This window comes from Poecile atricapillus, chromosome 5 (genome assembly GCF_030490865.1).
Source record: "Poecile atricapillus isolate bPoeAtr1 chromosome 5, bPoeAtr1.hap1, whole genome shotgun sequence".
Taxonomy (NCBI): Eukaryota; Metazoa; Chordata; class Aves; order Passeriformes; family Paridae; genus Poecile; species Poecile atricapillus.
The window spans coordinates 29,915,849-29,931,753 of NC_081253.1; the positions used below are offsets into that span (position 1 = coordinate 29,915,849).

The 15,905-nt window shown below is 44.4% G+C and overlaps 1 protein-coding gene across 1 annotated transcript in view; it reads left to right on the forward strand.

Moving 5' to 3' along the window:
- The window catches only part of TMEFF2 (transmembrane protein with EGF like and two follistatin like domains 2), a 124,022-nt gene that overhangs the window by 69,744 nt on the left and 38,373 nt on the right, over nucleotides 1–15,905 (forward strand). Inside the window, exon 5 of the mRNA XM_058840345.1 lies at nucleotides 2,745–2,841. Coding sequence (XP_058696328.1) covers nucleotides 2,745–2,841 — 97 coding nt within the window. The remainder of the gene's footprint in view (nucleotides 1–2,744; nucleotides 2,842–15,905) is intronic.

The window sequence follows — 15,905 nt, forward strand, 5'->3', positions numbered from 1 at the left end:
AAGCCCTGTGTGTGTCAGTTCTGGGTGTGGGTGCATATGCCAGTGGGCATGTTTGTGTAGGGAGAGAAAACACACCTTAAAGAAATGTAAAGAATAATGTTATCTGTGTTACTGACAACAGAAAGAGCATAAACAGGAGATAAACAGCTGTCTTTTTTAGCAAGGACTGCTGCACATTTGCACATTTGATGACAACGTGCACATTGACTATGGAAAGCTGGTCACAGGGCTTCTCAGAAAAATATAAAGGAGTGACCTTTTATTTTCAAGTAGAAATTCAGAGCTGCAATGTGCTGTAGAGTGGATGATCTTCTCCAAATCAGTTACTTCTCTTCAATGTGCTCAGTGTTTCAAATGCCTTTTTTAATGGTTTAAGTAGCTATTTCACTTATTCTGTGATGTAGAACCGTGTGAGGTCCCCGGCTAAGCAACACGTGCTGGGCAGTTATGAATAGAAATATTACAGGGAGGAAGAAAGCAGGGCATATGTTTTAAATTAAAAGGAAATGCAAGGGAAGTGATTTGCAGAATAACAAAATAAAGAAATTAAAGCTCCATTCCATAAAGTATATATTCTCACCCTCCTGAACTGGAGCAATTGTCATGTTTCGGATAGGTGAGGAATGCTTGGCTGTCGTAAGAAGTCATCTGCCCGTGGGTCCCGTAGCCACTCATTACATGTCCTGCCTAATATCTTAACCACTGGAAATCCCCTGCCACGATTGGCTGTCAAAGTTATCTCCTCAGTAAAAGAGATTTCTATATTTAAAATGTAAATGAAACATTGCGGGCCTGGATGCAGCTGCAGGGAGGTGGGGAGGATCACGAGCCTGGTGATGCCGTGGGGCCAGAATCACACAGGCAGCACGTGGAGATGCTAATGGTGTGAGGATGTGCACTCCTTGTCCACCCTCCTACATTGGCTTTTATAACATGTGAGCCTACAGAGTTTCTCAGGAAACAGAAATTTAAGGAAACAGAAAAACCACAGCTAAGACCCTCCCTTGTAAAGCCTGACAATGCAGTAGAACAAAAATCCAGAGTGTGTTTTTCCTGGCTTCTCCTTTGGTTTTTTGTACATTAATTTTATGGATATAAAGGTGAGCAAATTTACACAAATAGAGCAAGACTCCCTTTTTTCTTTTCCTTTTGGGATAATCAGATAATAAAGTGCTTTTCATAGGTAAAGTTTTTTCTCTTTAATATAGCCTAAATTCAAGCATGACTGATAAGAAATTGATGCAGCGTAGTCCATACCTAAAAGTACCAACACTTCCTTTGACTATATTCAGGCTCAGGAAAAAAGCATTTTAGATAAGTCATCTACCTTTGGTATTTCTGTGATTTCTATCACCGTACTATCTAAGCATATCACAATATTTTAATATACTTGTTTCAGCATTCACTGTTGGGAGGAAATTATATTATTCCTGCTATCACATAGTGGGAAGCATGGCAGAGGTTACCTGACTTGCCCAGGATAGGGAAGCAAGTCTGCTGAAAAACAGGAATGGGGGTCACACTTGCTCTTCTAGGGGCAAGAGCCCTTTCTCCTCAAACAGCTTTGTGAAAGCCTGGGATTCTCGTCCTTTTTTGAGTAAATAACAAAAGCAGTTTATTCCAAGTCAGAGCACTCTGGCACAAAAGCCTCTGCTAACAACCTGGATGTACATCAGGCAGATGATTTGTCCAGTGGGTGTCACTGGGGCCACCAACACACTCCAATATGTCCACCAGCTTCGGTGGGCTGCCCCCAGGTGTGCAGAAGCCTCCAAATGCAGGAGAGATGGCACTGCAGAGGCTGTTGGTGCAGATAACAGCATCAGTCAGAGCTGCTGCCTGCTCAAAGTCTGCGTTGGTTTAGTAAGTCTGCAACTGGCAGAGCGGTAGCACTAGGTACGGTGTCTTGCTAGGGGGAGGTGTCTTTCAGAAGATATCAAAGGGTGTTTATACACTTCACTAGAAACATGGATAATGTTTCTTTTGGATCTTTTAACAACCCTTCTTCTTGGTGCCCACCTTAGTGGTCTCAGCCATCAGTGTTTTTTCACAGTCTTCTTACACCCATATTTTTATTTTCCCTTTAGTGCCTTCTTGTTTTTGACTTACGGGCCAGGTACAAATCTTACACAATTGCAGACATGAGCATTGACTTTCTCCTGGTTTCAAATTTAACCTCTGCTGGAGATTGTCCTCTCCTCTGGACAGCACTAAATCTTCCCTGCCAGAGATAACTAGTCCTTGGGGCTCATAGCTGTGCTTCCACAGAGAAAAATGTTCTGCCTTTGGAGTGGGCTAGATTGCACCACATGGCAGGTAATTTCAAAACATTTTCGAGGAAAGCATCCCCTTGGGGCCATCTGAAGGCCTTCACGGGTAAAGGACACGAGGCAGCATGTGATGCTATCAATGCCCCTCCGTTATTTTCCCAGGGAACAAAGCAGTAAGGCTCAGTGGGGACACGACCTTCCTGGGCTGCAGCTTGAAGAGGTCGTTGTTTAAGGGAGAGGGAAAAGGAAGGGGGTTGCTCTGGTTTTCCTTTTAACTCTGTAATTGAGGGGATTTGTCACAGGCCAGCGTGGAGGTCTCTGTGCTGGCCCGCTCAGGAACGCTGGTGGCCGGCTGTTGGCTTTGTGAGCAGCGCGTTAAGCTGATGCACTGAATAGATTTCTCTAGAGAAAGAGAAGTGCTTTGCTACAGTGCTGTCTTTACTAATGTGTATTCTTCTGCTTTCCATCAAACAGTCAATGAAGGCTCAGGTGAAACCAATCAAAAAGAGACATCGACCTGTGACATTTGCCAGTTTGGGGCAGAGTGCGATGAAGATGCAGAGGATGTTTGGTACAGTAATTTGCTCTACTCTTCTATTTTAATGAATGTTGTATTATTTAAAGGTACTGTGGTTTGGAAAGCATTACAAATGTTAGGTACTCAATTTTCTGCACCCAGAGATTCATCTCAAAGTGACTGAGGTGGTTATTACTCTGAAAAAATGTATAAAACACTCTGGTTTATAATTTTGGAACATGCACAATTTAGACCAAGTTTAGAAACACAGTTATCCATTTTGTTGCCATTATAACTTATGTTATTCCATCTGGGGTTTTACAGCTTCATACTTCAGTAAAAATAGAATTGGGAAAAATAATTGACCTAAAGCTTTCCCAGTTAAAAAGTATCATTAGTATTATCATCATGTTAATTCATGTGTGGCATTAGAAAGGCTGGGAAATCTGTCTCGCTTTTTCCTAGTTTGCTGGAGTTGAAAACCTTGTCCTCAATTGCTTGAAAATATGAGAGTGTACATTTGGACATTTTCTCAATGGAAATGGTTTTAATTTTTATTTTTTACAAAGGGTTTAAAAAATCATTCAGTTTTTTTTTATTTTAAACCTTAATTACATAAGTTGAAGGGAAATAATTCTGTCAACTCAGACTTTTATTTTTCATTTTGTCTAGGATATATGCAAACTTATATTAAGCCAACTCTGAGCTAATCATTTCATTGTGATTTTGGAGCAGCCAATAGATCAGAAAGGTCACTTATTCACATTTCTAACTCTGCCCTAATGCCACGCTTCATGTTTCTCCCTAACTAACTAAAACAGATTTAGGGGGACAACAGAATAACCGTGCAAATGTCAGAGCTGTTGCCTGGGTGGTGTTTCTGGAGCTGTGGGCTAGTGGTAGCTAAAGAATGGATGTGCAAACTGGGCAGTGAGGTGTCAGTAAAACCATGAGGCCAGAGCTTCAGTGTGGAGAATCAGAATGGAGGAGTCAGTAAGTGAATGGTGACAATGATAGCTCGGCCCACTGTTGGGCAGCTGACCCCACCCAGGCAAGGCATCCGTGCACCCATGGCCAGGCATGAAATTAGGAGTTCTGCTGTTGAGTGAAGAAGCTCAGGAATATGGTCATGGTTATCCATTTGTGCTCATTTTGGTTTTGTCTTGCCAGCCTCTTAGTAATCGCTAATCTCTGGTTCTGGTCCTTAAAAAAGCCTTGAGCAAACCAACCACTGAGCCCTTGCTCTGGCTTCAGTCATCAGAGGAAATTGTGGTGTTGAAAAACAGGAGCAAGGTGCATCATGGTTATAGGTTTCAGTAATGTAATGAAATTTGTGAGTTAGAAATTGCCTAATGTTGACTTTGCTTAAGAAAATTACCCCAGGTGTTATGATTTTCATTGTCTCCTTGACTGGTTGTCCTTGAGAGCTTTGGTGGTGCAGTGTAGAAACAAAACCATGGTGAAATTAATATATCAAAATTCACAGTCTAGTGCTCATGTTTTCATAATTAAGTGCGCTTCCAAATTGGAAGGCAGGAGAAGAGAGGGGCAAGGAATAAAATTAGCTACAAGATAACATTATTAATCATAAGCACTGAGTAGCAGTGTTTATTTTTTTCCAGAAATAGCTTGGTAAAACTGCCTGATCCAACTTAGCCCAGTGTTCCCACTGCAGCTTTTGCACAATACAATTCCTCCCCGTTGAAACAAGTTGGCTTTTACAGAGCAGCATAATGATGGTGGGAGCTGAGGTGCTCGGTCTTTACTGACAGGAGCTCTTTCTGCAGGGGAAGGTGCTTCTGGGGGCAGGAGGCAGGGAAGGGCTGGCACTGGGAAGATGCTCCCAGACAAACTGTTAGGAGGCTGGAGAGCCGATTCCCATCCAAAAACCCAAACCCCATGTAAAGCCTGTGAAAGGTCTGCTTTGAAGTAAGCAACTTCATATGCCATAACAGAGCTCTGTTTTCCTGTCCTTGGCCCCTGATTTGTCTTGGGTAAGTGTCTTTCTAAACAATGAGCCTTCTGGCTCTCAGCTTTTCATTATTCTTATTTCTAGAATAAAAGTGGACTATATGGGGAGGTTGTAGATCCCTCTTTCAAATATATGTTAGTTGAATTTTCATGTTTGGCACCAGGGGCACATATTGCCCCACACTGCTTGCCAATAAATGCCAATTTATTATTTGTTCACTGTTTTTATGTGGATGAAGTATCAGATGCGAGCAGGGCTCCTTTAGCTGTCTTACCTGACTGATGAGGTTTGTAAAGTCCAAACGGGGTCAGCAGTTCCTGGTGGTCCTGGGACCTGTTATGACAGGATTTTGATCCCAGCACCAGCAGCGAGTCCCTTTCAGTCAGGAGCAGTTTGAGGGTGCAGGGTCAGTGCCTGATCCACTCCAGGTACGAGGAATGCAGGCTGGTAGCAGAGCCAGATTTCAGAGAGCTGGAGATGCAAGGCTGGCTGTTCACCTACTGTTTCTAGGGTGCCAGAGTAGATCAGAAAAGAGAGCACAGGTGTGGTAGCAGATGTGGTTGGGCTGCTGATGATTTAAAGTGACAATTGACATTCTTCTGCGTTGTCACAGCCTATATTTTGCAGACCGTTATCTCCAGTTTAACTCCTTTTGTCTTTTTTTTTTTTTCCCTTGGTTATTCATTGCCAGTTGTCACTCATCTAAATTGTGCTATTGTACTGTGTCACCATTATTTTTAAATCTTTTTATTTGCGTAAAACCAATCTGTTAATGGCTAGACTCCTGGGATTCTAATGGGGGGTTGGCACACAGAAGATTACTTGAAGGGGTAAGATTTGTCTGAGCATTTTCTGGGAAGTACGGAGAAAAGGCAGGAAAGAAACCTCTGTAATAACAGGTTTTCCATGGCATGCAGAAGCACACATGTGTTATTATCCTATTCTGCAGTCAAGTATCGTGAGAGTGAATGCAATTTGGCATTCCATTAGTGAATCTCTTTCTCCAAGTTAAAAACAAAGACTGTTCACTTGAAAGTCTTTAACATCTTGCTGCTTTAATATGTGAAAGCTTCTTGTCACTAAGAGGATCATGTATTACTGGCATTATTCCCACCTTTAATGCATTTTGCACCAGTGGGCTTCATGAATATTTAAAGCAGGGCAGTGGCTACGCTCTTTAGCACGGGGTTGCAATCTATTGGTAAATCAGACATTTGGTGTTGCTTGCTTTGAGTTTTATTTCTGAGCTGGCTAAGGAATAATTGATTTTGTAAGACAGGGCTACTCAACATAACACCCCAAGAGATATACTTAAAGGGAATTGAAGAATGAGGCGTAACGTTTTGAACCGTGGTGTATTGCTCAGATCTTCCAAAAAGCATCTATGAAACACTCACTGTACATAAATAGTGCTCACCAAATGGAGTGCCTGCTCTCTGCTGGAGTGGCTTAGTGTCAGAAACCTGGGTTCCACCATTAGCTCCTCCTTATGGGCCACTGAGGAAATAAGAGCACTCCCTACACTGGACAAACCATGGCTTGGATAAATACTGGGCAGCTGTTTGTTCAAAGTGGAAGGAGATAAATAAGAAAGATTCTTTGGTTGAGTTTCCAGTTGGAAAATGCTGACAGTGGAGGGGACCAGGGGTATTTTCTTAAAACAAGATTAAAGCCTGCAAACCTCTGACTTGCAGAGTTAATCAAAATCAAAATGATGAATTGGGGTTAAATATGCATAAATTTCCCTTTGATTTCCATTATCAGCAGGTCAGCCAGCAGCAGTGTGGAAGTGAGCAGCACCACCCACAATAATAAACAATAAGATGCAGGTTGCTAGCTGGAAGGAAAGACACACAGCAGTGTGTGGGGCGCTCAGAGAGAGCTTCCCCTACAGCATGGCAGCCTCCAAGGAGGTGAGGAGGCCTCCAGAGTTCTCCTCTGCCTTCCCTTTGCTCCCTGCTGGAGGCTGCAGGTGGAGGAGAGAGGCAGCAGGTCCCTGGCAGGAGGTGCCTAGCCCTGAAATGAGCCACTTGAGGGCTGGCACCAGTGGTAAAAAGTGCCTAAACGCCCCTGCTGCTTCCTGTGGCTTGCTCCCACTCACCCAAGGACTTCTCCTTGGCTGGGAGTGGCGTATCACGCTCTGCAGTAGGCACTGTGCTTGTGGTAGGAGGCTTCCTTCCCTCCTCACAAGCCTGGCCCATTCCCATTCCGAGGATCCCAGGGGGCAGGTTCAGCTCAGGAGATGCTGAAGCCATTCTTCAGGGTCACTGATGACCCCAAGCTGGGAGCTTGCAGGGAGGCATCCAGGATGCCTGGAGGAAGGAGCTGGGCTTGCTCAGTGTGGGGATCAGTGGGAAGGAAGGAGGGCTGGTCCCAGGCATGCTGGGCTGGCTGGCATTCCCGCATGCCATTCCCAGCTGAGGCACTCAGCACAATTGTGGCACTGCAGCACAATTACAGCAGGACCCCGTGTCCTGTGCCTCTGTCCCCACAGCTGGGACAACAAACTCCACTTAGCCACAGCACACAGGCACATGCACAAAAGGTGTTACAAAGATTAACTCTTTCAGTCCCTCATTTCATATTTTACTGCTAATCACGGTACATTTCGTTTGGGTAAATGCTCCTATAAGGCAAGTGAACAGCCAGAAGCATGTGAGGAGGGTGAAACCTCATTCTCATGCAAATAAGTGGCTCTGTATATGGGAGATATCTGTGCAAATCATGCAGCTGCCATCTGCAGCCACCCCTGCAATCAATACTGCCCCAGCAATCAATATTTATCTTGATTATAGTATAGGAAAAAAAAACATATAAAAGAAACTAATGATTTTGCCAGCTTCTCGATCCATGCAGCAATTAGGTCAGTCAGCTTTGCGTCCCTTCCCCCTTCCATCAGTTGCTCTCAAGCAGAGCATTTGCAAACAAGATGCTGTACTGCTATAAAGTACTAAAAGGTAGTTTGAAGTCTCACATACATTACACGGGTATTGGCTGCTTCGTGTTCAGCAGTGTGTATAATAACTATGTGTGACCTACTTGTTCCAGATGCAGAAACAACGAGCTGCTTTAACATCTGCAACGTCCCAGGCATTATACAGTAGCTATATCAGGGTTTTCTGCTGCTTTCCGTTATCTTCCAGTGAAAAAGTAATCTTTGTTCATAGCTAGGCATAGAACTTACACATACGTGTTGGACTTGTGCTCAAATAAGCACAGGAATGGAATCAGATCATTAAAAATACGCGATTCTGCAAAAACTTAAATCTCTGCTTAACTTGAGATCATACCTAAGGCATGAAGTGAAGCTGCTGCTGCATAAATTTTCACATGGAGCTTAGTAGTCATGTCTAATAGGAGTCCAGGCAAGGGTTTGCAGAGGGAAGTAAAGGCACTGGAGCACAATCCCTGCATTGCACAGCAGAAGATGACCAAGGCACCCTCTCACACGTCATTTATCTTAGCCCCAACCTGATAGCAGAGCTGCCTGCAGTGCCTGCCCAGAAACTAACCCACTTCTGTCGCTGTTACCTGGTAAAGTTTCATTTGGTGCATGTTCAAGGGTAAAATATTTTGAAATAAAAGGAAAGCAGCTGACTTCCAGGGAGACTGTTGAGATAAGTGTAGAGACACCCTTCAGTGGGTTAAGAGTCAGCAATACTGAAAAAAATGTAGCCTAAGCAACTGGAAATTAGTCAATGAAGCATTTGCAATGGAAGACAAAACATGAGGAATGTTACAAAAAGCAAGATGATGCCTACCCATCTGTATGTTACATTTTCATTACAATGCCTGCTCTAAGGAAGGACCAGGTTGGAGGCTTTTATAAGAGGCAGATCTGCTGCCTGGAGAGCTAGAGAGAGAGCCCAGCCATGTTTCTTCATTTGGGAATGGGAAAAAATGCCATATGAACAGACACAAAAATGGGTAGAACAGCAAAATACAAAATTTTAGCTTGAATTGCTGTCCACAGCACAAACAAGAACAACATTGCAGCAGCTCCAGCTTCGGTGAAAGATTTGGCTTATTAGAAAGCAGTGTCTAGAGATCATGTTAGGGTCAGAAAATAAGGTAAGCATTGCATAAATGCCATGGTTCCTGTCAGGTTTCCCTCTGGCAAGCTGCTGAGATATTGTAGGACTCTTTCAGAGGGCAGTTTCAACTTAAAGTGGCCTAGGTGTAAAAGTGACTTTGTTCCCAAACATAAACAGGGAGAGATCCCCACAGACTTCAGAAAGACCCTAAATCAAGCCAAAAATAGGTGGTTTTCCTCTTTCTCAGAAGGAGTCTGCAGAAGGAGGCAGGGATGGTATGGAAAAAGCAGTTGGCTTTATCTTCAGCAGCCCCAAGAAGAGCCTGTGGTCCAGTTCTCCAGAGGAGGATGAGGGAATGAGCACCTTGTGTTTCTAAACTGATTGCACTGCTACAGGCCTGGCTAGAAAGTTAATGCTTGGAAAAATGATGGCTTGTTTGGCCATCTGGTGAAATTGTTTTACTCTGCATATATATTATTTGGGCTTAGTTAAAACCAGCCATTTCTCTCAGTCAAGCGAGTTTCACAGAATCACTTTACCATCTCTGCATCTTTCATCCTGTGCCAAAATAGCCTATTTAATTTTGAAGTGAGACTGATTCCCAACTCCTTTAGGATGATGGTTGGGAGAATTTGACCTTTCTATCCATTGAGTCAACACAATCCTTCAGAGGCTTATGTTCTTTTGAGTAAGTCTTGCCTTTCCAGATTCTTGGGATTTATTTTCTTAATAACATACTTAAAAAAAACCAAAAAACTTGTTTTAACATAAGCCAAGATTGTCTGGAGTTACTTATACTTCATAGTGTTTTATTACCAATACACTTTGGAACACACTGGTAAATAATTCTGCCTACACAAAGAAATTGGCTATATTTTCTCTATACATCGAGGAAGTCTGTCGTGTAGACTATATATCACGGCTCTAAATGTTCTCAGATAAATGCAAACCCACATTGTATTCCATCTGTACTACTCACCCAAGCAGGTTTTTAAGGACCCTATATGACACATCCATCTCTTATCCAAAAACTAGAATCCCTAACATTTGGGTTTGTAATAAAAATGACATTTTTTACCTTTTGCAACTACAGCAAAACCTGTTGTGTGTCCAGGGAATAATACTCTACACAGTCATAAAGCTTATAGTTTTTTGGTTTTTTCCCTTGTGCTCCTCTTTTCAGATGCTCACCCAAACTTGGCTTTCAGTTCAGAAGGTGAACTTCCAACTTAGGGAAGTCAATGAAAGTTATCCCACTGACTTCAGTGGAACAAAGTTCTCTCCCAGTTTGATAATTATGGAGTAACTTCTTGGTAGCCTGTGGAGCCTTTTGCTGGCAGAAGGGAGAACAAACTCAGCTGGAGTGCAAATGCTCTGTCAGTCTTACAGTGCAAAGGAATAACTTGGAAATTGTGATGATAAAAGCAGAATTTGCCTTACTGACTGCTTCAGTTGCTTCAGAGGAAATATTGATTTGTGAAAAGCCAAAAATAATTTCTGAGATTTTGGGGGGTTTTCGTGTCTTACCATGCCATGCTCCTGTAGGAGCAAGACAAATTATTCTGAAATTCAAGGGGAGGAAGGCTTGTAAGAGTCAGAGTCATCATTTGTCTTTGCAATTAGTAGTCTGTCGACATTAGAGTTGGGGGAAAAAAGCTGCAATAATTTTAAAAGTATGGTTCAGCACAGACCAATTTTCCTGACAGGTTTCCATGGCTAGGACACCTATCTGTGTGTGTGTGTGTGTGTGTGTGTGTGTGTGTGTGGATGGGAGGCATGGAGGGATGGCTGGTCATGGCAGAGAAGGCTGGAGGGACAAAGGGCTGTGCAAGGGGAGGAAATGTAAAGCTGAATTGCAATTAGTCCAGTTGGCTGTTTGCTGAAGAGTGGGGAGGAGCTGCCGTGGCTGCCCACGTTCAAAGGCTCAGGGAGGATTTTGGGGTCACTACCCAAGGCTGGAAGGGAAGTTGTCCTCTCCTGCTTTCCCTCTGCCTGGTTGGGAGGCTGGAATGGCTCACCCAGCATGAGCAGGTGCATTGAAGGCTTGGCAGGGGCAGCTGGAGGATGTGGTGTGGCCGTGGGACTGCGTTGACACCGACCAGGACCTGTCACAAGGGTGCACGTGTGTGGCTCAGTATTGTGTGCGGCAGGAGCATCCTTCTCTCTTTCCAGGCAGTGTCTGGATACAGCATGTACATGTGACAGCTTGGTGGAGAGCCACCATTTCATGTGCCCAGATCAACAGGGGAGCAAATGAACCCAGGATTTGGGATTTTTTTTTTTTTTAACTCCTCTGCTGCCAGCTATGACTGTGGTTTTCAGTCCTGGGTAGGAAAGTGTCCCAGCCTTCTGAGCACATTCCTCTATTTACACTGGGAGGAACAGCTTTGGCAGTCTGTTCTGTGCTCCTGCTGTAACACAGGGGGTTGTGAAGATCACCCAGCTCCTGCTGCTCAGTGGGAGGGACACAGGAGGGTCCCTTGGGGCCCTGCAAGGGCAGCACTGTGCATGGGCGCTCCCCGGAGCTGTGCGGGCTCCGTTGGTACCCCCACGGTGATGCTGGCTGTGTAACCCCCGGCTGGGAGAGCCTGGGCTCAGCAGCCTGTGAAAGTGCACATAAGGGATGATAATATGGTAATGCACATCAGATATTAATGTGCATTGACACATAATCGTCTGCGTACATCAAGGCATTACAGCATGAAAGAGCGAGTGCAAAGGCCTTGCAGAGCGACGTGCTTTTGCACCTTTCTTTCCCCCCTGTTTTCTCTTAGCCTTGTTATTTAAAAGTAAGCTTTCCTCCCTCCCTGGCCCCCCATTTAGGCAAAGTCATCCCCCAGCAGTAAAGTGAGCGCTGCCTTCCTGACGGCCTATTTAGTCGCAATAAAAAGCCGATTGGCCTAATGCGCAATCAAGAAAGGAGTGACATTTATTGCTTCGGTTTTATGATGCTGTGAACTGAGCAAGATTTGGAGCCTTACAGTGCCTTCAGGGGGCAGGAGATCACCAGCAATGAATTGTATTTATACCTTTTCCAATTTCCTACTAGCGTTTTAGCAATAAATAGACTGTGTTGTTATTGAGTTTTATGTAAGTATGTTTACGAAAGCAGGAATACAACTTTGTAGCTCAGAATTACATGTGTTGGCTAAATAGATCAGCACGGAGAATAACTATGTAAAACACTGGGAAAGCACTTACCAATTTATTATCAAATGTCTTAATAGAATGCTTCATCTCTTCCATCCCACTTTATGTTAACTATTAAAATAGAACTGCATGCGTTGCAGAAGGTCAGAGGCTCCTTCACACACCCATGTAGGAACATCAAGGCCACGGTTTGTTCACACATCTAAACCATTAAAAATACATCCCATGCATTAAATATGAGCCTGAGGAAAACTCAGTAGGAGCTGACGCACGGGGCTGACCTCAGCTCTCACAGCCCCTGCAGAGTGGCAGGTGTCCCTTCCCCACAGAGCCCATGTCCTGCCCCAGTCCCTTCCCCCGTGTAGGCTGCAGCTAAAAGCCTGTGTGAGATGTCCCCAGATGAACAGATTTAATTGCTGTGTCTCAGCCTGCCTGTTTTGTAAGGGAGCTCTCCCCAGTGGAGCATCCCGGGTGCTCCAGGGACACGAGTCCTGGCCAGTGCACAGCACTTGCTCCTTTCTGCAGGTGGATTCCACTCATCTGTGTGCCAGCCCTGAAGAAAGTTACTCTCATCCCTTTAGTTTGCTGGCAAGGACATGTCCTTGAGATGGCACATTGCAGTCATTTGTCTGTCTTCTTTCCCTGGCATCAGTACTGTCCCTTGGGGCCTGATCCCAAAAGCAGCCAGCCACCGTGGTCATCACGAGGCAGCAAACGAGGCAGAGCCAGCAGGAGTGCCTAGTTTTGTACAGCAGCTTTTACCTACAGACCTGAATGCTCTGAGGAAAAGAGGGTTACTACTGCACCCTTCCTTCTTGCAAATGCAGTGATTTGTTGGGTCCCAGGCTCATACCTATGGGCTGAGATCTCATTTCACTGCCTTATTTCTGCCTGTGCAGGAGGTGCAAACAATGCCTGAAGGAAAGCCTGGAAGTATCCTCCTAAAATTGCATTGAATAGCAGCTTGGATTTTGTTTTGTGGTTGAAGACAGCTGACCAAGCTGGGTATCCTGGGATATGTGGCCAGTTCAGGTGGTGCTGCCTCAGGCAGCTACCCCTGGTTAGGGTGTGGTGCTAATAACACCAAGGTTCTGGGTCCAATCTCTGCATGGGCCATTTATTTAAGGTGATTTTTGTGGGTCTCTTCCATCTCAGAATATTGAATCCCTGAGGAGGCGGGAGGCACACGTGTTTGTAGTGTCCCATGCTTCCCACTGGATGTTGCAATTTTCCCACTGGTTGTTCAGTCCGGGGTGAAACTGTGGGATTTGTGGAAGCAATTTTCATTATTCTGCTGGCTTCAAGACAGGAGTGAACAGGATCAGCAGTGTGAGGCACACAGCAATAAACCGTTCACGAAGGACAGCCTCAAATGTTTACAGAGACAGAAACAGTCTGCAAAGCTTTGTTTTAGCACAGACCACAGAGACGTGAAGGACACCAGGGGTAGGCAAACCATAGAAAGGCATTTATTTTACTCTATGAGTTCTAAATAAACTTTACCCATTAGGCACCTCCAGACACTTGAATTGGCATGTGCACAGAATTGGAATTTTCTTCTCTGGTCACACAGCTAGCATGAGGGCTTTTCCATGACTCTTCAAACCTAGTCATCAGCCTTGTGATTGCCTGTTTGGCTTTAAAGCATCCTAGGTAGCAAAAACCGCTTTACACAATTTAGTATCTTTTAAATAAGAATGATATTTAGAAGGACAAAAAATAAATAAATAAAATAAAAGAGAGACATTTATTTTGCCCTAAAGTTGTTAGCACACAATTCAATGTACTGTTGAGGGCACCAGAGGCATTGGGAAGCCAGGTGAAGGTCATACTATAATTGGTCCTGTGAATTGTAAAAAGGAGGCAAAGGTGAAGTTTGTAATGTTTTTTTGTCAAAAATTTACTGCAGAAAGTTACAGGTCAAAAATGAAAGGGGAATTAGGACTCAAGTTGCAGTGTCTTGCACTGCAGATTAAAGATTTTTTTTATGAGCTGCAACCTCCGGGATGACTTCTTGAAAACTGGAGGAGCATGAGACCAGCTCCTCACTGAGCTCTGGGAAGCAGTCAGCACCCAGGGACTCTGCTCACGGCTGCACAGCAAGGTGTCTCCAGGAGCAGCCTATGGTTTTGGAACATCCTCCATGAGCTGCCATGCAAAGCATGCTCTGAAAAGCCCATGTGTACTTTAAAGCACTGCCAGTCCGTCCCTGCTGTGCAGCAGCAGCAGTGTGGCAGCTGTAGCCTGAGCTCCTGCCTGTCTCCAGCTACATTCCCAGAGTGTGTTGCATTTGGTATGCAAGGAAGGCCATCAGTAAATATATTCACCACTTTAGTGCATTTTAGCTTGACATATGTCCACTAAACAATATTTTGGGCCCTTGTAGTAAAAAAAAAAAAAAAATCACCTGATTATTCAGTGCTTCCTTCTGTTATGATGCTTTGGGGTCCTTCAAATCATTTTCATTACGCACTACATAATAATAAAAATCTCCATGCAGTATGCTGATAATTCTGTGCATGGTCTCTGTGATTTCTAATTGTTTGAATAACAGAACGCTATTGAAATGCCATGCAGAAACATTGCATCACCCTGAGGGAATCAAGCTTTTCTCCTTTTAGTCCTGGTGAAGATAAACATTTGAACAGTTGAAATAGGTAAAATATCCCAGGGAAGCCACCATGCAAAGTAGGCATGCTAAAGCCCTTAGTGCAGAGGCAGGGCTGCAAAGAACAAAAAGGAAAAATAAATTAGATAAATAAATAACAAACATTGAATGGAAGGCACACAAAATAAGCCATGCTTTTCTTCTCTTGTGATCTTAAAACAGAAGAGAAGCACTAGCAGGCCCAGGAAAGAAATATTGCGTGCTATTTTTGTGCTGCCATTATAAAATATGTATTGTTTATTGTTCTGCACTGCAGCTAAAGTTTTACATCAACCTCAAAAATTACAGCAAAATTTGTTTTGAAGGAGACACGCAGAATCTCTATTCTTTAAGCCTCTTAATGATGTTCTTAAGAGAGCAGTGATAGGATTTCAGTCTCCTGCAAGCACAGACAGGTTGTAGGGTATGATTCATAGAAAGTGTAAAACACTGTGTGCCAGTGTGCATTCTGAATATGTTTTCTATGTATGTATGTCAGCATATATATGATGTTCAGTGCATGCCAAACCAGGCAATGATGCCAGGCAGTTTTGGGTGCCATCCTCTTGAGCTGTGCTGCAGAGACCACTGTGGGTACCTGAGTTTGGCCAGGCTGCCAGAAGTCCCTGGAGACTGCACCGAGCGTGTCAGTACCTTGCCTGTCTGTTCAAGGGGTGCAGCAGAGCTGCTGTGGGGCTGTAAATCACTGTAAAGCTCAGTGGTGCTTGGAGGTGGATTTGTGTGGTCCTTTTGACGCTCACATCAAAACAAAGGTGTGTCCAAGCCACCTGCAGCAGTCCAGTTTTGCTGCCTGTGCGTGCAGGTGGCTTTGTGGGTGGGTGCTGTGCCGAGGTGGGTACAGAGGTGACTGTCACTGCCCCCCAGTGAAGGGCTGTCACCGACTGTGTGTCTGAACCAGGCTGCTAGGAGCAAGATACCTGAGGTTCACCTTGCCCAGCCCCTGCCTAGAGCTCGTTCAGATGTCTCTGCATGATGTTGTGTTGAGACACTGAACACCCCCAAAGCTGCCTGGGTAAATGAGGGCTCCCACCAGCCTCCCGACACGCGGCTGAACCGTGCTACAATGCCTGTTCCAGTGTCGAGGCGTGATGTTAAGCCTGGCTTCATTTCAGCTTGCCTGCTGGTAATGTCAACAAAGATGCCCTGTGTACCAGAAAGAAAAACCTTGCAGGAATCCAAATGATAGAGAAGGCATTTGGGACTGATTGCCAGGCTCTTTATGCAGGCATATACTGCCAGATTTGCTTTAAATGGGCATTTAATGTCCTACTCACAGGGGCAGGGGGCTTGGAGA